Genomic DNA, 19,906 nt, shown 5'->3' with positions numbered 1-19,906 from the left:
CTGGTTCTTTAAAAATGAAACAAGCCACTAAGTACAAAACACTGAAAATTCGATACCAGAAATCTTTCGCCATTATAACCACTGATTTTCTAGCACAGTATATCAACAAACTATGTGAAGTCTACAATATTCATGTGAATTAATGAAGCATCTGCTTTGTGATGATTTGATTCATTTAGAATGTAGTTAGAAGCTTCTGATATTGCAGTTAGAAGCAGTCCAATTGCAATATTTCAAACTTACGTGCTCAGTTGAAATCTAACAAAATTTTTTATGTTATTATAAATTCCTTTACCCTCTTCAATTGCAGACCTGCAATTAAAAACAAAGGATTACACCACTAGATAAATCAGGCTATTGTCAAAAAGCTTTGAAAGTAAACCACATAATAGAAATCATTTATCCTTTTACTTTACCCAGCATTGCAAATATCAAGAAATGCGTGGAATTGAGGTTCTTTTAACTTTGACAGCTATTAATTTTATAATAGAAAAGTAGAAAAACAATCACAATGATTCTCATTCCAGCTGCTTATCTTAACTTTCAAAATGAAATTTCACTAGTAAAATCTCCTCTTTGTTAAGATTTATCATCATTCCAGATAGATTTTCTGATTCAAGGTAGATGATTTAAAAAAAAAAAAAAAAATCACAGACATAGGATGAGGATTTCCAAAAAGCTGTATTCTTATTGCACTGCACTGCTGCAGAATCAAATACATACAGGCTATCTTTTCAGTCTCCAGCATGTGTCACAATCTGCCTATCACATTATCACCACTGTATTAGTAACAATTTTTTTTTTCTAATACCTAAACCACGTTTACTTTGCTGCAAATAAAGCTGACTTCTGTCTTCCATTTCCCCCAAGAGCCAAGAAGAAAAAACTAATCAGCATTCCTTCTGTAACTTACATCCCTCCCCCTCCCCTTCAAATGAGCTTGCATAGTCTAAGAAGAAAAGATTGTTTTGTTTTGTTTTCCTCCTTACACTGTTCACCGTTCTCTTCTCACTCTCCCATTTAGAGCTTTTTTAGGGAGGTGAGCAAAACTGGACAAAGCATCCCAGCAAAAACCTCATCAATAAGCCCAAGTAAAGCTAAGTACTTACCACAGAGGTCTTACGCACTTCTCTGAAGATATCTTAAAATGACTTCCTTCCCTTTCTCTTTGGGCAACAGCATAGTACTGTTCACCGAGTTAGTATGGAAGCCTTTTTAACTCCCAGATTACTGTCTGACACACCACTAACTAGCTAGATTTTGTCATGTTGTACTTGCATCTTTCACTTCTCCTGCCAGAGTATAAGCTTTGTACTTTCAGAGAAACTGAAGTCTTGTGAGGCTGATAAGATGACATTCATTAACGACAGTGAAAAGTGCTATACTTTGGGGCAGGGGGGAGAAAGAGCTGGGGAAATCTACACAAATTCAAAATGAAGGCCATCTGTCTAGATAGCAGTCCAGCTTCTACCAATAATAACCACTACCTTGCAGAGTCATATGTATTAAAAGCAAAGTAAAATTCTGCTAGCTATACTCTAACTTATTTGATACATTGCAAATAAATTGATAAACAAGTAACAACTGGCTACCCAGAAGCTGGTAACCTGTTTTCACCTGTGATAACTAAATAGCTTATTCCTCTCTCTCTCTCTCTCATTCTCTTTAAAAAAAAAAAAAGTTTTTGTTTCGCGTTAAAGAGCTGAAGCAAACATAACACTATGTAAAATTTCCTAACTTGAGAGAAATGTTCTGTCTCATTTTTATGTAAGATATATGCTTCTGAAGTAAAAAATTAAATCGAGGTGCATCATACTGAAGACTAACAGAGGCACAATTTGACCTCAATTAACTTTCTTTCCAAACATACTGCTTGCTAATACAACCCTACTTGGAGAAGCAGAAACGCAGATCAGTATTTTAGTACAAATGTAAATAACAAAGGAGGTCATATCATACGTATCTGACCTATGTCAGCAGTACTGCTAACACAACAGGTAGCAGTACAGTGCACAAAGATCAAAGTAGAAAAGTTCTCAATTCGTAAATGCATTCATAAATTAACATACTGAAAGGCAGAAATACTTCATATTTGCCCCTTATACTGTTACCTTCCTGGACTCCTCTCTCTCTTTTTTTTTTTCTTTTTTTTTTTTTTTTTTTTTAAAAGAAAAAGGACTCTAATAGAGGTAATTACCGTGAATCTCAACTACTTACCCAAGAACTTCTTAATAATAGCCACAAGTTCAAGGAATTTCTCTTAACACAGGCCACTTTTCATTAACAATATTTAACACAAGGTATCCATATGAATAGAACTTACATTATTGTCTGAAAATCATCATCCACAAGGATCATATCTGCTGCCTCTTTACAAACATCAGTTCCAGTCTGCCCCATTGCCACACCAATATCTGCAGCCTTCAGAGCAACAGCATCATTCACTCCATCTCCTGTCATAGCTACTACTGCACCGTTGTTCTGCAGTGACTAAAGAAAGGGGGAAGAGACTGAATCATTCACGGAAATAACCCATCCTATATAATTATTCAAAATACAAGTGTTTCAAAATTTTTACAATTCCTTTAAAAAAAATCTTAAAACAAATTAAAAAAACAAAAATGCAGCTGTTTATATCTTAATGAACTTTTAATAGAAGATTTAAGGTTAAATTTTAGTCCACATATTCAGATAGCCTACATAAAGCTAGGATATTTAAAAGCTGCATCAAAAAAAAAGGTAAAAACTCTTAGAGAGAAAAATCACAGAAAGAAAGCACTGTGTTTATATCTTAACATTATCTTCCTCTTATATGTCTCAAGATATTCCAACTGTCTCATAATGTTTGACTTCCTTCTCATTATTGTTGCTTTTTCGATTGTTCCAGTTTGTTATACTGAATGTCCCTTTTTGTCAGCTTCTTTTATTAGCTTCTGAACTGAAGCATTACCTCAGATATGGCTTGAAATTCATGCCTTTTTAGCTTGTTCTGAGAAGCAGCAGAAATATGGTTCTCTCAAGTTCCTAGTCAATTCAACTGCAACGCGACACAATCGTGATCAACCCCAGGCCCCTGACATAGAAGAAAGCATGATGTTTCCTAACAGCACCTTCATATCCCTACTGGACACTATATATTTTCCTAGGTAGTATTTTCAAATATGCTTTTTCAAACCAAATGCATTTCAGGTTTCATCTCAACACACTGTAGCCCATTATAATTTAAGTAAAAGTGCCACAAAACAGTGCCCATAACAGCTGTCCTGTGTTCCAGCCTCTAGTGAAACATACCTTTATAATTTTCAATTTATGTCGGGGACTGGCTCTGTAAAATACTGCAACCTGTTAAAAGCACAGTGAACAAATGGTGAAAATCTGAGTTATTTAAAGTGTGTTCGGTACTGTAAAGTTAGAGGATACAAAAATATTTTCAAAGTCCAACTATACTCTCACTAGTTCTGAAGCTGAAACATCAGTGAATTATGCTTTTAATAGGGCGAAATCATTAATTTCAGACAAAACTTGAACTGTGATCTGCTAAACAAAGTCAGCGCTACTTATTTTACGGCATCTGTAGTGTTAAAACTACAGAATAACCCTCCGAAATTTTGAATCAACTTGAGCTATAATGTCTTGCAGTGCCAACCTCCCAGATTAAATTTATACAGACAGTTGCCATACTAACTCTATAAATATCCTCCCTTTCTCAGCACTACTGGCAAGCTACTCAAGATGTTTCAATTTTACTATTTTATGTAGCATGGCATTTACACATTAAAATTTTAATGTTAATTAGTAAAAATTCTAGCTTAGAATGAGTTAATATTTTTAAGTATTTTTTGTCTCTGATCTACTTGATAAATTAGAATTTCGTAAGTGGAATTTCATCTTCAACAAAATACCATACTATTAGCATTTCACATCTATTCTTCCTTTTCAAGAGGCAGGATAAGAAATTAGACTTCTCAGCAGCCACATTAGACTGTATACAGATGCCAATCTTTCTGGGTGGTTTTAATTAATTCCTACTAGGATTTTCCATAACCGTCTGAAAAATAATGTGAGTATCAGGTCAAATGTGCATGAAGTAACTTCCGTAATTATTTCTAGTTATTTAAGGCAGAGAGTCAAGAACATACAAGAACAAGTATTACCGAATAAACAAAAAATAAGTATCTGCCACACACAATTCTTTTTTTCCAACTCTTTTTGTGAGTCACCAAGGAAAGATAAAATGCTGACAGATGTACACATGTTCGCCTTATAAACGCACTTGCTTCTTGATAGTAAATACTGGCTTTTCCTTGGTTATATCAGACTCAAGAATGCTGCAGTATAATTTTACAGTCTTTTGCAAACAGAGAAGCATTTTGAACCGTAAACTTTGCAACAGAGCCAAGTATGAACCTTAGTTGCACTTGATTATGACTTCACATTTACAACTATGACATTTCTTTAGTCAGTTAAAAAGTATTAAGTAGCCAAATTAATAAATAGGCCTTTTCAATACTCTTAGCCAATGGTCTGAGACTGATTACAAATCACTGAAGATTAAGACAGCTCCTTTTTTGAAGTAGACCATGTGTGAACAAGCGAATTCTGAAATTGTACATATCAACTACTGAAGAAAAAAAAAAAAAAAAGGAGGGGAGTCTTTAACATAACAAGATGATGCTCACTGAAAATAAAAGGTGGCAAAATAAAAAAAAGAAATTCCCAATGCAGGCACTGAAAGGTCAACTGAACATGAAAGACAGAAAGGTAATGAATTCACTGAAAAAGACACCCTTTTAAGTTGAAAGAAATAAATCCTCACACAGCCATACAAACTAACCGAAGGAAACTGGCTGTATTTCTCAATACAGAATGTATCCTTTACTGCTTTTCAGTAAATATATCAAAGCATACCTTTGGTGTAATTTGAGAAAGCTGCTGAATATCCAAACCATCTATTTCCTCTCCAGATAATGCCTGTGAGTTTTTAGAATACAATCCTAGGCGACTAGCTGGAAACCAACCAAACAAAAAACACAGTACTGTAATAATTTACCTTTGTTTAAAACATTAAGCAGCAAAATTTTATTTCTATGCTTACTATTTTCTGTAGCATTTCAGATTTGAAAAGCCTAGAGCAGTACTTCCTAATACTTCATTTTGATTCAGTATACTGAAGTAAATTATCTGAACTCTTAAACAAACCCACGCCATCAAATCTATTCTAATCAGATATCTATTTCCTTAACCTTTTTTCAGGTCTTAAGGTCTGTATCTCATTGTGGTTAGGTGCCATATAAACATAAAGGCTTAGTCCTCTCTACAGGATTCACAGTTCAAAAACAACAAGATAGAAAATGAACACAGAGATAAAGCAAATAAGGAAAAAAGGAAAGATATTCTAATTGTGAAAGCACTGCTAACTTTGGGGTGTACTTTTTGCATGCGCTTTCAACTTTTTTCATCATCGTCCTTTACATAAAGGATCCATATTCTAGTTAAAGTATCTATATTTTAAGGTACTGCATTGAAAAAGAAGTTAGGATAAGTAACTTATTTAAATATTTATTAAAGGCACTTACTTAAACTTCAAACTTATATGGAAAAAACTTAGTAAAAGCACTTAAAGGGCCATATACATCCCAAATGCTCATTGTCAGTGGCTATCTCAGTTTCTCCCTGTTCAATGCAGGGGACAAAACTGTAAGAATCAGAAGTTAAGCATGCAGTATAGCAAAATACAATAAGACAATACCTATTGTCTCAAACAGAAAACCTGACACGCAAACCAAATTAGAAAAACTACAGTTAAGGCTGAAACCACTGAAGTATCACTTCAGACTATTTTTCTTCCAGTTCCTCTATGCCACTTGCGAATACAATATGCATACAATCTATACATCTAGAACTCAGATGTTAAAGAATTAATATCCACAGCATTTCTTAACAATTAACTAGGCAATTGCTGACACTGAAAAACAGGTCAGTAGACAATTTATACCAATGGCAACTGCAGTCTCCTGTGAATCTCCAGTGATCATTTTTATTGCAACTCCTGATGTGATAAGTGTAGTAACGGCTTCTTTTACACCACTCCGCGGAGGATCAATTATTCCCACAAGCCCCAGAAAAGTCAGTTGTCCTAACTCAGGACCGGAAGCTAAAGCTAGAACTTTTAGGGAACAAAGAAAAATAAGTTACTATTTGAAAATAAAATTTACACCAATGCTAATACTCTTGTTTTCCAAAATGAAAACTAATGACATACAACTAGATGTTAGCATATTGACCAAGGGCCTCTATGCGAAATATATTTATGAGTATCTTCATTCATCTGAGTATCCTACCTGAAAGGAACCTATCACAAGTAGATGTTCAGAAATAAGACCTAACTGAATTAGTAGACTAGGACAAAGCAAAGGGCAAGGGCTGCAATTTCTTTTTAACCTAGTAGCAATGTCCATTATCTTCAGTATTTAGAATAGACTGCTTTCATATATTCCTTTCTTCTAAAAGGTATTTTCCTTACCAACCCTACGTATTTCAGGTTTTAAAGAAAATTTTCCCATTTTTTTTCAGATGGAAGTGTATAAATGGTCACCATTTGGAAAGAGAACAGCATCTCCAGTTGCGGTTTCTGTGTACATGCACAGTCTTTTATGTAACAATATGAAAGGGAGATAAGTTAACGTTTTATTTTTGATTTAGGCAGATTATACCAAATACATGCTAAATATTTTCTAAATTGACTTCCACAGTAGGAATCTTAATTTCAATATATTTAAATGGCATTATTGTTGTAAAAGAGATGCAAATTCACTTTTTTGAAAACATAACGTGACACTAGGTGTTCTGTTTGACAGTGGCCTGAAGCAGATGCGTAAAGAACGACTGTCTGAACAAAACAAGCACAAAGTGGTACTACTTCTGGTACACCCTCTCAGTTTCTAGTAATTTCGTATGCTAGGAATTTCATGAGCCACGTATTAGTGATACCTTCATGTTTAACAGCTTTAGATGGACTTAACAGGCTTGAGGTCTCTTTACAGAGAACAATGAAAGACAGCCATGTATCTTGCATAATGCATGCACGCAACCTACCTCCTACAAAAAACCTTGTGAAAAACAATTTGTTGTATTTGAAAACTCTACATAGCCTGTTATGATAAAAACGTAATCCTAATAGCAACTTCTGCCCCACAATTAGTTGTGCCGCAAAATAATAAAGAAATGGGCACGTCTTGGCACTATTCATATTTTAAAACCCACAAAAAACTATGAGCTATACTAGCTATTAAGTAATAATGCGCTGTTCTGTTGCGATGGTCGTATGCAGGAGATACCAGGAACCAGCAGCACCTTTCCAAACCCTCTGCAAATCAATCACATTATCTAGCCCTTAAACGACAGCACCAGTTTTCCACCCCCCCCTATTTTAAAGAAAAACTGGTCATCCCAGTGGCACTCCCCTCACAAATGTTTTTTTCTTAGTTCTGCATTTTTGTTGAACAAGTAAGCAATGACATTAAAAAACAGTTATTCCACGACCTTGAAATGGTCTTACCCCTAAGTCCTGCACAACCCATAGATGTCTTCTCTTGCTGGTATTGCTCTCTCTGTTGCTGAACAAGAGGGAGGGCCTGCCCCTTACAGTTATATGATGTACAGTACTTAATGACTTGTTCATAAGCACCTTTCATAAAGCAAACTTCTGGTTTGTCCTAAAAGGAAAAAGAATTGTGTGCACAGGCATTTGTGTATATACACATATATATACACACACATACACCCCCTGGTACATACACACATACACACGAGAATGATACTTTTATTTATACTTGCCTAAAAACTCTTCAGAATGTGTAGTGCAAATCTAAATTACTTTAAAAAACAGCTTTTTATATCTCTATATAGTGTATGTTTCAGAGTATTAACACCAAAAAACAAGCTAAAATCAGTATCTCATTTCACTAGACATCATGCACACTAGACATTTAGGTCACAATTTGTTTACAACCCAAAGACACTAAGCAAAGAACAGAAAGGAAACCTACACAGATCTTTAGGCCTGAAAGGTCACTTAGCTCATCATCTGCCCACCTGTCCTCTTGCACAGGTCATTAAACATCAACTTCACCCTTGAACCAAGTACATAATAACTTGACATATTTTTCAGATAGCCGTCCAGACTTGATGGCATCAAGGGACTGAGATTTCACCACTTACCTTGAATATTTATTCTAATGGTAAATCAACTCGTCCATTCCTTTCCCTCATTTTTGCTTAAGTGCTGCCTCAGCTCAATTTCCAATCACTTACCATATCAGTCTTCTAAAAATGCTGATACCAAAACAGAATGCAATGTTCTCACATCAAACACAGTAAATCTTTACACAGATAAAAGTCATCAACAATTCCAGCTCAGTACTCTTTATACAGACAAGGATTATACAACAATATTCTCCATATAGACAAAAGGCAGAGTTTATGCTGATACTTAAATACTGTCAGCAAGCCATTTTTCTTGGTCACAAATAGCAGGAAATTTTTCATAAAGCCAAAATTTGGGCTTCTGTTGCACATACTATTTAGAAGGCTCATTACCGGCCTAGCCTGAAAATAGGAATTATGTAGATATTTGTAGCAAAAATATTCAGATTGGTCTAAATGAAGTATGAATGCAAGTGCATGTGTGTGAAAGCAGTATAAGAAACAATGAAAAAGTTAAAAAATAGTCTGTATTGCTAATCCAGGACACTGCTGACAGCCAAAAAAAAAAAAAAAAAAAGCCCACTGAAAAGCATAAGAAAGCTTAACTATTAAACATCTACAATCTTGTGCTCTTAATTCACTATGTAACTATGCAGCCCTGAAACAGAAGATTGACCGAATTGCTTTAGATGTTTGAGGGGCAAGGAGAAGGAAGAAAACAGTCAGGTATATACTCAAAGTCTAGGATATCAAAATATTTAAAATAATTTCCCAGTATACCTCTATAGAAAGAATTGCTTGTGATTCTTAGTTACCACTTCAGAGCTTGAAACTGAAACCAGATCTATTATTGAACCATATTCCCAGGACTGTACACTGCACTACTAGCTTCTACTTCTGAAGTGAAAAAAGAAGACATTAAATAGTATCCATAACTGTTCTACAGAAAGCAACGCAACACAGCCAATACACAATGAAACAGTGATTAAAGTTTACCTGCTGCGTTCTGTGGACACATTTAACAGCCATCCATTTTTGCTCTGAGCTGAAGGGATATTCAGCCTTCCTTATGTAGTCCTCCTGGAGTCCATCCAAACCCATCTGTATAAAACAAAACAAGTACCATAATGTCAGGACATTTTGTGTTCAAATAGCTAAACAATTTGTTGGACTCTGAGATGAGTAGTTAAGAACCACTACTTAGTTAAAAACCAGTTTAAGCTCCAAAAGCGCTCTTGAGCACTCTGCTCCAGTTCAGACAAACTTCTGACAAACAAGCACTGAAAGAACCTAAGGCTTCAGCATAAGTCAGACCATTTAAGATTACACAGTAACTTCGATCCAAGGATCTTTAAATACTTTGTAGATCACAACAATCTCACAAGTCTCGCAACGGCTAACAATGTGGTTCTTGGTTTGACAAAACACAATACATCTATGTGGTGGATGCAGTAGCACCAATGCATTTTTCTGTTATCTTGGTTCTATGTAATTTCTCTGCTAAAGGGCCTAGAAAATAACAGAAGACTGCAGCAAAATCTAGAGAAGGCGAGCCACTGATCTGTAGTTCACAGGATCCAATCTGAAACGAGATTTTTTTTGTCAGAATCTACTAACTTTTAGGTTGAAATTAACCGACTATGAAAACTCCAGACAAGTCAGAGAAAATAGATTTCCATCCCAAATGCTGTTCCTTCCCCACCCCAGATGCAACTCACCTTCCATGCTGTAGCCTTAACCAAGTCCAAGAAAAAAAAAAAAACAGATTAAAGAAGCTGCAAAAGCAGCAGTCTTCTGTAAACAATTCTTAGTACTAAAAGAGCTTCACAATATGTTAAATGTCACTACCTCCCCAGCAACAGATACAAGAGACTCCTGTTCTCTATTCCTATGTGCTCTTAGCAAAATAATATCACTCTGGTCCTTTCCAGGCAAAGACTGCAGACTTAAAATGAATCTCAGCAAGAAAATAAACATATCTCGTGTCTCAGTTACTTGGAGAAAGAAATACTATAATGCGTTCATCTTCTAGTATCTTTGTAAGTTTACTCACAATCACAGAAAAATCAAGTAGTAAGATTCTTTGCCACATTTCCCAGCAGCTCTAACAGGTGTGTCACAGAATACAAGCCATATTTAACCAGAATATTCACAATTCAAACTACTCCTGTCCAGCATTTAAAGGACACTGCAAACGCTGCAGCCACAAACAGTACCAATGTATTTACTAATCAGTTATCCACTTATTACTGCTGCTGATGGAAACTGGAAAAGGAAACAATTAACATTCAATAGGTCAGTTAGCTTATGGCAGGCAGAGTAACAGTATTAAGTGTGAAAAATATGTGCAATTAAAGACTTTACTTCACTGAGTATCTTCCTCATCTTTCAGAATGCCCAAAGATTTCCAACAGGTAAGAAACATACACAAGACAAGCAGTTGCAACAAAAACCTAGGAACCACAAATGAGGGAAAAAGTTTCACACACATCCCACCTGTCAAAAATGAAAAAAAAAAAAGCACCATCAAGTACACACCTTCATAGCAAGTGCAATTAAAGCCCCTTCTGTTGGCTTCCCCATTAAGGTGTTGTTTCTAATCAGAGCATCATTGCAGACACAACCAGCCTAAAAGATAAGGAACAAAAGGCAAGGGGGAAAAAAAAAGAACACAAGTAAATACCAAACAACTCTCGTATTAAGTCACTGACTAAAACACACCTCTGTGCCAAAATCTCACCTCAACGATTTTGCTAATGGATGGGTTGTTATAACCATGGATAACATCACCATCAAGTATCACTTCTCCAAACCTGTTATACCCTACTCCAGTAACCTGTAAGACAAACAGCCACAGGCAGTATAAAATGCAATGTTCACTGGCTTCACAAATTGTTTGAATTTCAGCTTTTTACTATAAACTATAAAAAAGTAAAACAAGATTATTCATAATGATTGACTTGACCCAATGTGAATGGAAGCTCCTATTGAACTTCTAATGTAGCAGATCAAGATTAAGGAATCAATATTCTTAAGACAACTGAATTCTTCAGTGACATATTAGACACTAATTTCAAATGTACTCAGCAGTTTATATTCAGAAGAAACTTAATGGTAGCAATTTTATTCCTTGTCAGTAATAAAAACATAGTGTACATTGTCTCCTTACTCTACTAGGATGTGCTTGCAGGCTTTGGGGTTTTTTGGTTTTGCTTTGTTTTTTTAGGGGGAGGGATGCAGGGTTTTCTAATTTCTTCCTCCTATCCTCATTCATCCCAGTTAATAATGCACATCCCTGTTGGGGAATGGAAGCACAGAGCTGGAGTCCTGCTTTCATCCAGAAAAAGGAAGAAAATTATAGTTAGGTGAACAGCCTCTCAGCTGATACCCAAGAGAGAGATGTTAAAGATGACAAATTTTTTAATGCATAACACATAGGCATCCCACTAGGATCTTAAAAAGTCTTCAGGTCTACAGTATAACTAACTAATACAGTTGGCAATCATTCCAAGTTCTCTTTCAGTTAGGAAAAAGGAACCAATTTCACCCATATGTAAACAAATTATGCTAGCAGTAGTAAAATTTACAATATTCCTATTTATTCTCTCTTCTTAGAGATCTATATCTGGAACTATAAACAAGCACAGGTAAATATCAGGGAAGAGTAAGAAAGGATTCCCAATATTCTTACAAAAGTCCATGATAAGATCCTCTGTTAACTGTAAAGCGAATAAAATCCTGAATAAAAGCAGTGTGAGAACTTAAGAAATTGTATAAAATACACTCCCATAAAACTACATCTAGTTCCACACGTTGCTGCTTTTCCATTCCTGCTGCTTTTGCTTTTCTTCCCTCTTTGCGTTTACTTCAGACTTTGCAGTAACCCTCCAACCTTAGCAATCACAGTTTCATGTCTTGCTCCTCAACTCCATTCATTACAAAGAGCAAGAATAATAGTATGCTTTTGGGATAAAGGGCTCACACAGTACATGAAGTTTTTTTTAATCCAAAAGCTGGGTAATTCATCTACTTTAAATATTCCTAACATGTAAGTTTTACTTTACACACCTGTAACAGCAAAAAAATAGCCTCACTTTCCATACTGAAGAAAAACGCCAAATCTCCCAATACTTGTTTGTAACGAATCTCACCATCTGGCTTTTGTTAGAAGTTACAGCCATGAAGAGCTATATGAACATTACACGTTATACTAATAATTCTTCTGCAACCATGGAAGGCTTGAATAATACAACTCCGACAAAGGTTGAAATACTGAATGAATGGAAGAACAGGATTAGCAGAAGTTGAGAAATCAAGATTTGGTACAACAAATTTACACTTCCTTAACATGCGATATCCAGGAATATTTCAGTTGATGCATTCCACACACGCACACAAGTAAAAGCCCAAATTAAAGTCTGATATAATCTCACTACATACCTCAGCATGCTGCCCATCCGAAGTAAAAATGTGAGTTACAGTCATTTCGTTCTTTGTGAGAGTTCCAGTTTTATCGGAACAAATTACATTGCAACAACCTGAAAGAACCAATTAGGAAGACAAGGACTGTTTAGAACAATTTGAGTACCTAATGAGGACAAAAGTATTCAAGACGAATAAACCTCCAGAAATACTGCAACTGTTAATGTTATATCCTATTTTCTTTTTTCACAGACAGCCAATGTGGAACTACTTATAAATAGATACGCAAGGTTTTTTTTTTTTTTGATTAGACAAAGTTCCAAATTCACAAGTAATCTGAAATGCTTCTGTTCACTACCTCCTTATTTTTATATTGCTATATCTCAGGCTACATTAATGAAGTCTCAATTAAGACTTCTGATGAGGAGGAAAGTTAAGAGCCTGCTTTACAGAAGTTATTCTCCTTTATTAAAAAGGGTAACTTACTACTAAAACTGCAGTTTTAACGAGACTGAAAAGATTGCAGAAGTATGAAATTTGTATGCACTGTTTTAACTCAGAAAAAAATATACATATCGAAAGTGTTGAAGCTTCTTGACATTTTTGGGAATGCCAGCAGGTATTGCAAAGCCAACAGAAAACCTTGCAACGCTAATGAAACTCAGCTACAGAAATTAGAAGTAAAATATTTCCAATCTTCAAATACAGAAGTTAAAATACAGCAGAAAAAGATTATTTCTTTTGTGCTCAGTGCACTACATGTTTCCTGATTGAAAATGCATACAGAATGTTTTTAAGCTTTGATGTTTTAAAATATGTAAGTTTTTATATAAACAGTAAGATTCTCTGAGGGTGCATTACGATTACAAAACTTTTTCTAATACTCATACTTGGGTTTCTTTCCACCTGGCAATACTATTCCTGAATTTATGCCAAAAAGTTAGTTAAAAAAATATTTCACAAGAATGTTATTTAACAAAAACCTCCACAGCAAGCTAAAGTTATTTCCACTGGGAAAAGAGAGTACTCGGCACATCCTTTCACGCATGCAGTTCAGAGTATGCTAGCGTGACGTGCTATTGACCGGAACACTCCACTGGTTTAATATCTCAGTTCAAAAACTGGGCGGTAGTAAGACCCACAAACATATAGCTGAATTTTAACTCAAACTGCATTCAATTTAGATATGGTGTTTTTAAAGCATTGCCACATTGCTAGCAAAATAACACATATCTTTTTAAATGCTACCCACTTATAGACATCTTCAACTTTGTGTTAATTTCCTAACATTCGTATCAAAATATTATCCCTAAGTTAGTCTGGTCATACCTAAAGTTTCGACAATGGGCAGTTTTTTTACAATAGCCCTTTTCTTGACCATTCTCATTACACCAAGGGCCAGTGTCACTGTTACCACAATCGGTAGTCCTTCAGGGATTGCAGCTACAGCCAAACTGAAACGAAAGTAAATACACAAATCTTGCCTTAGAATGCCATACATTAACGCATAGTAAAGACGTGCTTCTAGTTGAGAATATTTGGTTTGCATAGCTGTCTGTCAACCGAGGTTAAAAGTGAAAGGAAGCAGCTGCCGTTTGATTCTGTCACATAACTTTCATTGCAAAATGCACATTCTGAACATAGCAATAATATGCAACAGCTTAGACACTTCCATGCATTATTTGTGCAAAAGTATGAAGAAAGCTTAGAAAAAACATCAATTGTATGTCCGTTTTGCACACACAAAATACTAATTAGGACTGTGTAAAGCAGCCCAAATCATGAAGAATACGGGTAGTCGGCACTCAAGAAGTTTGTCTTAGGAAGCACTACCACTTCAAGTGACCAGTGATCCACAGCTGTCACTTCCAGATCATGATATGGCAGTATGCCAAGTGTTGGACTGGCACAGAAGGTCCTTCAGAGACACTTCCTCTCTTCTCTCTCCCCCCGCCCCAACACACCACCAAATACACTAGTAAAAGTGTAAATGAGATCGCAGTAACTCATTATACAACGCTCAAAAATGCAGTTCAAGGAGCGCACTATTTTTATGCACATAGTCTGATCCGGTCTGCTTCTTGAAGAAATACCTCTGTCCTATGCATTTACCTCTCCATGTAATTAATGCAATCAGCAACATTTCCCAGAGCAGAGCTAAATCATCTAAACTCCGGTTTACTCTCGACAGACGAGACCCTGGAATTAAGTTTCCATAACATTCTAAAAAACAAGCTGGAAGACTTCTAGTCAAAGTTTTGCCTAATGACACTTATAAAATTGCATTTTATTTACTCAGTCATGGAAATTCAAATTTTACACCTCTGCTCATTCTCGGTCTACAGATCTTCCAAAAACCACTCAGAAATCGCCACACAATTGCATGGTGCAAGAGACTGAGAAGTACATATCATATCCTTAAAAAGGACATGAACTGTCTCTTTACAGCGCAAAGTCAGTTTTTGTTTTATGTCATCTATATGAACTTAAAAGTAAAATCTGTGTGCAAGCATATTATAATACATATCCTTAGCTTTCAAATACTGCTTTAATGAACTACACTATTTATTTTTATATATACACATATATATATACACACACACGTATTAAAAAATATATATATATAAAATCTTACCTCACACCAATTGTGAACATATCAAGAATATGCTTTCCTTGCAACCAGCCAACCACCATGATAATCCCTAGAAACAAAATAATTGTTTTGATAAATACCACTATGTACTGTAGACTCGGAAAAGAAACAACGGGAAAAAAGAAACAACGGGAAAAAAGAAACAACGGGAAAAAAGAAACAACGGGAAAAAAGAAACAACGGGAAAAAAGAAACAACGGGAAAAAAGAAACAACGGGAAAAAAGAAACAACGGGAAAAAAGAAACAACGGGAAAAAAGAAACAACGGGAAAAAAGAAACAACGGGAAAAAAGAAACAACGGGAAAAAAGAAAAAAACCAAAATAAGCCCTCCTCAAAACACCTAACAAACACCCTCCCCGATCAAACTTATCACAATGCTATTACAAAGATCTAAGTTTAGGGGTTCAGCAGTATTTTTGTTTCCCTTGCTTTTGGAGGATAGCTTTGTCAGTATGGCAAGAAGAAAGTTTCTGCCAGCCTAATTGCACAACTGTATTAGTAGCGAGGTGCTCGCTTACGCTCACCTTGAATCAGAACACAAGACAATTTAATAGAGAGGACATAAGAATTACATAGTAATCTATAACTATTTTACATAGGTTCTCTTACCTATTATACCAAAGGAATACAAGGATAGCTGTTTTCCCAAGAGATCCATGCTCTTCTGCAGAGGTGTCTTTGGAGCCTTCGTGAAAGGTAAACGCGCAGCGGTTAACAAGCACATATTAACATGCATAAATTGTATCGTAAATTTTTTCTAGGTGTGCAGGCTTCAAGACACTGTCAGTGACTAAATGCAGTTATACTGTATGTTTATTTTGTGAAAACACAGGGCTACTTTGTTCCACTCTTATGTAAAATTCAAGAAGCTTCAAGAACATTTCAATGGAATGAAAAATTTGTTAGAAATTCTTCAGAAGCTTTGTGGTGTCTATACCAAACCTAATACAAAAGGTCAAAGATTTCGAAAAAGGCATGACAATTAAAAACCATCGCATTTCTTCAAAATTGAAATTCTAGATAACAAGAACAAAACTGATTTTTGAACTCCTAGATAGGCATTTAAACCCTACAGGGCAACTAAATCTCATGACGAATTTGCTAACTATCTGCAGGAAATGCAAAATTAGCCAAATAGGAAACTATGGAAATATTCAGGCACTCTAGTGCCAAAAAGAATAAAAACTGCTGAGGGGAGACAAAACTTTAATAAAAAGAAGTCAGGAGAGTATATTTTTACATTGAATGCCAGTAAGTTTATTTTTTAATAGTAACATATGATGAACTACAGTACGGGAAACACAAAGTAAATACTATTGTACATGTAATCATATTTTCTTCACACATCTATTAATGTGGATCCCACTCTGGGCGACTGGACAGCAGTATTCCCTGAAAGATGATAGTGAGGCACTATAGCCAACAGCTCCTGGCTGGCACACACAATGCATCATCTAGTGCTCTTGGTTGCTCTCTTTTGGCAGATTTCAGAAATGTAGCTTTTTTTTTTTTTTTTTTTTTTTTTTTAAGAAAAGAGTGCTGCCTATACTATGTCAGATCTTGCCCTGACAGCTGGAAATAAGACTATATTCTTAAGTCTTATATTCTGTAAGACTTATCATTTTACTTTAGTCAGGCAGCCAAAGAGGCTGGAAGGCCCTAGAAACACACAAAACACTCAGGAGCTGACTTTTTATATGGACTTGAGTACTGCAAGAAACAAAATCATGGTGGGAGTTTGGTATCTACAAGTCAAAGGAAGTTTCGCAACCTTAGTAGGATAAGGTAGAGACCATGTGCAGCAGAAGGCATGTGCATAACCCTGAAGTACACTGTTAATCAAGGGAAAAACTAGTCCTGGGCATGCAATGCACATATCTGCCATACATATCCCCTTCTGCACAAACCTAGTTTCACTTGAAACGCACACTTCCACAAATTGTAATAAGATTTGTTTCATCCTTGAATAGGTTCAGAACATTATTTTAACAGTTAAATTATCCATAGTAGTCCTAAAAATATTATTGCACTGAATTTCATTACTACTTTCATGCTCAAGAGCTCAGATTTGTTTCACTAGAGGAAAAAGAAAATATTAAAAGCAATGTAATTAAGTTTAACTAAGTTTCTACGGAATAAACCCATGCAACCTCAAAAAACATACGATTTTAATGAACAAAGTTTAAATTTACAAAATGTATGCCTTGCTTTGAAATATCCACTCTTACCTCCTCTGCTTGCATCATTTTGAAAACCTCCCCAAATTCAGAGTTCTCTCCCGTTCCAATAACTATCCCCTAAAAAAAATAAGATAAAGCAAATTCTAATCTGAAGTGTTTTTTTTTTTTTTTTGGTAAAGGATGGTTCCCAACACTTTCACTCAAATAGTGGGCAAATTCCATTTAGCCTGCTGTGGATTTCCTTAACTTTATTCATAAATTTATCTCTTGGCACAAATAGGATAAGTATTTTTTTTTTCCAAAAAACATTTCACCTTCATGAAACAGAAACTGGGGGAAGTACTGCAGTATATCAGAGAGTTAAAAATCACCCATATTTCTAGTATAAGGGCGTATTTATATCGCTCTAGAAAAATCAAAGTATATGTAGTTATTAAAGTATTTTATCAATGAATAGGTAAACTTCAAAAACAAGAATTGGCTTTTTTCGAACAGTTAAACCATGCAGAACATTCTTATCAAAAAGAATTTTACCTTTGCTTTTCCACATCTGACCAGCGTTCCCATGAAAGCAATATTGCTCCTTGAAGTAAGGTCACCGTTGGTTGCTGCGGGCTGAGGAGCTGTAGATTTAGAGCAAGGAGCTGTCTCACCCGTGAGACTAGATTCATCAACAGAAAGATCCACAGCCTTTGAAAACAAAATACACAGACTGGGTAAAAAGCACGACCACAAGCTTTTGTAAGATGTCAAAAGCGATAATAAAAATCTCATGACTTTTACCATTAAAATTATATCTAATTTATTCATATGGTAGGAAACCATATGTTAATATCAACCGTGTTGTATGGATCAATGAAGCAAGTAAAAAAAAAAAGTCGCATGAACAAGCACTTGTACAGAATATTGCAGCAATGTGCTTGCTTTGCAAAGTCATAGTTTATTCATAATTCTATGTTCAAAATTGTTTTTCTATAAAGTAGTCAAGAGAAGTTGCAACTCCACCCAAAACCCCAGTTAACTGGGAATGCAAACGTATGTACATACTATCATCCCCTCAATTTTTCCCCTGTCCGTTTTCCCCATCATTCCACCTGTTACGGCCCAGTAAGAAATGGCTTACAAAAAAATCTTATTTTATACAATGGTTTTTCATCCATAAAGTCTCAATGGGAAAAATGCTATTCAGGTAACAGTCAAGGTAGACTGCAGGAGCAGAAAGGTTGTCATTTTTTGGTTTTAGGTATTGCATTTTTTTGCACAGCAGCGGGGGGTTGGGGGAAGGGAAGGGGACAGAATTAGAGAAGGAAAGACAAGAGAAAAAGGATTATTCCTTCAGAGCTACACAGCTGTGTCCAATAGAAGAAAAAAGAAAAACAAGATTTGGTTGCAATAAATATAATAAAGCAAAAAAAAAAAAAGGATCTAGTAAAAATCTAAATCCAACAGAAATGTCTTTTGCCAGTTGACAATTCTCAGTACTTCTATTGACTTTAAAGGGTATTGAATAGCCTTTAAAGAGCTAAAAAGCTTGAATCACAACATCTGTAGACACAAACTCCTAAGTAGCTCTACATTATTAAAAAGAATAAAGCCACTGATTGTGACCAAATCACTAAATTTCAAGACAACCTCCTTGAGGAAAACTGTTAAAGGATGCACAATGAAATTCAATTGCCGAATCTCTTTGAAAGGGTAACGTTTGCAATGAGCAAATACAAGTCAGTTACACTGCTCTTGGTACCAGCACGCTATAGTTTATCACTCCAAGGTTTGAATACTTAGAGGTTTTGGTTTTTGTTTTGTTTTTAGAGTAGCACGTCAAATTTGATACACTCCAGCTCTAGCTGGACAATAAAATGAACATAGGCTGCTAGATCAAAAATAATTTAGTCAATGTTAAAAAGAGGATAGTACCTTTACTAAAGTGCTTTCTGATCAGTCAAATCCCTCTAATTCCTGCTATTCTCTCAAATAGTTACCAGGGCAGTACCCATTTTTAAAAGGTTGTTGCTGTATCAATAAAGGAAAAGGGACACTTGTCAAAAACTGCAATGAATTTTCCAATCAAAATCATTATGATTAATCCCAGAAAGTTCTATAATAACTGTATATCAGTGATATATTTCTTAGACTCCAAACTGAAACAGTATGAAGATGCCAAAGTGTTACTATTCAGGTTTAGTCTTAAGCTTTGATACGTTTGTTTATCATCACTCCCCAAAGGATTTTTGTTCAAAGCCTACATTGCTATAGGCATGTAACATTACGGCTTTAGAGAAGATTAAGATGAAACTTGGTGGACTGCTCATTAACATACAGAAATCTTAGGCCAGAGAAGGTTTTCAAACATCATGTTTTGGAAAATCAGATTCACCTTTCCCAAGACTTATCCAATAAATTTCTTTTGACATATATGAAAGACTTCAGAAAGAAAATACTGC

At 35.4% G+C, this 19,906-nt stretch overlaps 1 protein-coding gene across 8 annotated transcripts in view; it reads right to left on the bottom strand.

Moving 5' to 3' along the window:
- Positions 1 to 19,906, bottom strand: part of ATP2C1 (ATPase secretory pathway Ca2+ transporting 1) — a 49,116-nt gene that overhangs the window by 5,876 nt on the left and 23,334 nt on the right. For all 8 annotated transcript variants that reach the window (XM_068935593.1, XM_068935590.1, XM_068935588.1 and 5 more), the window contains 15 exons: positions 17,997 to 18,152; positions 17,511 to 17,579; positions 15,892 to 15,967; positions 15,263 to 15,329; positions 13,957 to 14,081; positions 12,646 to 12,743; positions 10,946 to 11,041; positions 10,744 to 10,833; positions 9,202 to 9,306; positions 7,559 to 7,715; positions 5,996 to 6,166; positions 4,909 to 5,006; positions 3,292 to 3,342; positions 2,324 to 2,490; positions 244 to 312 (listed from right to left, as the gene is read on the bottom strand). In XM_068935593.1, coding sequence (XP_068791694.1) covers positions 244 to 312; positions 2,324 to 2,490; positions 3,292 to 3,342; positions 4,909 to 5,006; positions 5,996 to 6,166; positions 7,559 to 7,715; positions 9,202 to 9,306; positions 10,744 to 10,833; positions 10,946 to 11,041; positions 12,646 to 12,743; positions 13,957 to 14,081; positions 15,263 to 15,329; positions 15,892 to 15,967; positions 17,511 to 17,579; positions 17,997 to 18,152 — 1,595 coding nt within the window. The remainder of the gene's footprint in view (positions 1 to 243; positions 313 to 2,323; positions 2,491 to 3,291; positions 3,343 to 4,908; positions 5,007 to 5,995; positions 6,167 to 7,558; positions 7,716 to 9,201; positions 9,307 to 10,743; positions 10,834 to 10,945; positions 11,042 to 12,645; positions 12,744 to 13,956; positions 14,082 to 15,262; positions 15,330 to 15,891; positions 15,968 to 17,510; positions 17,580 to 17,996; positions 18,153 to 19,906) is intronic.

The sequence above is a fragment of the Struthio camelus genome, chromosome 2 (genome assembly GCF_040807025.1).
Source record: "Struthio camelus isolate bStrCam1 chromosome 2, bStrCam1.hap1, whole genome shotgun sequence".
NCBI lineage: Eukaryota > Metazoa > Chordata > Aves > Struthioniformes > Struthionidae > Struthio > Struthio camelus.
Note: the sequence above shows the minus strand (reverse complement) of the source record. Positions and strands in the feature narration are given on the sequence as shown.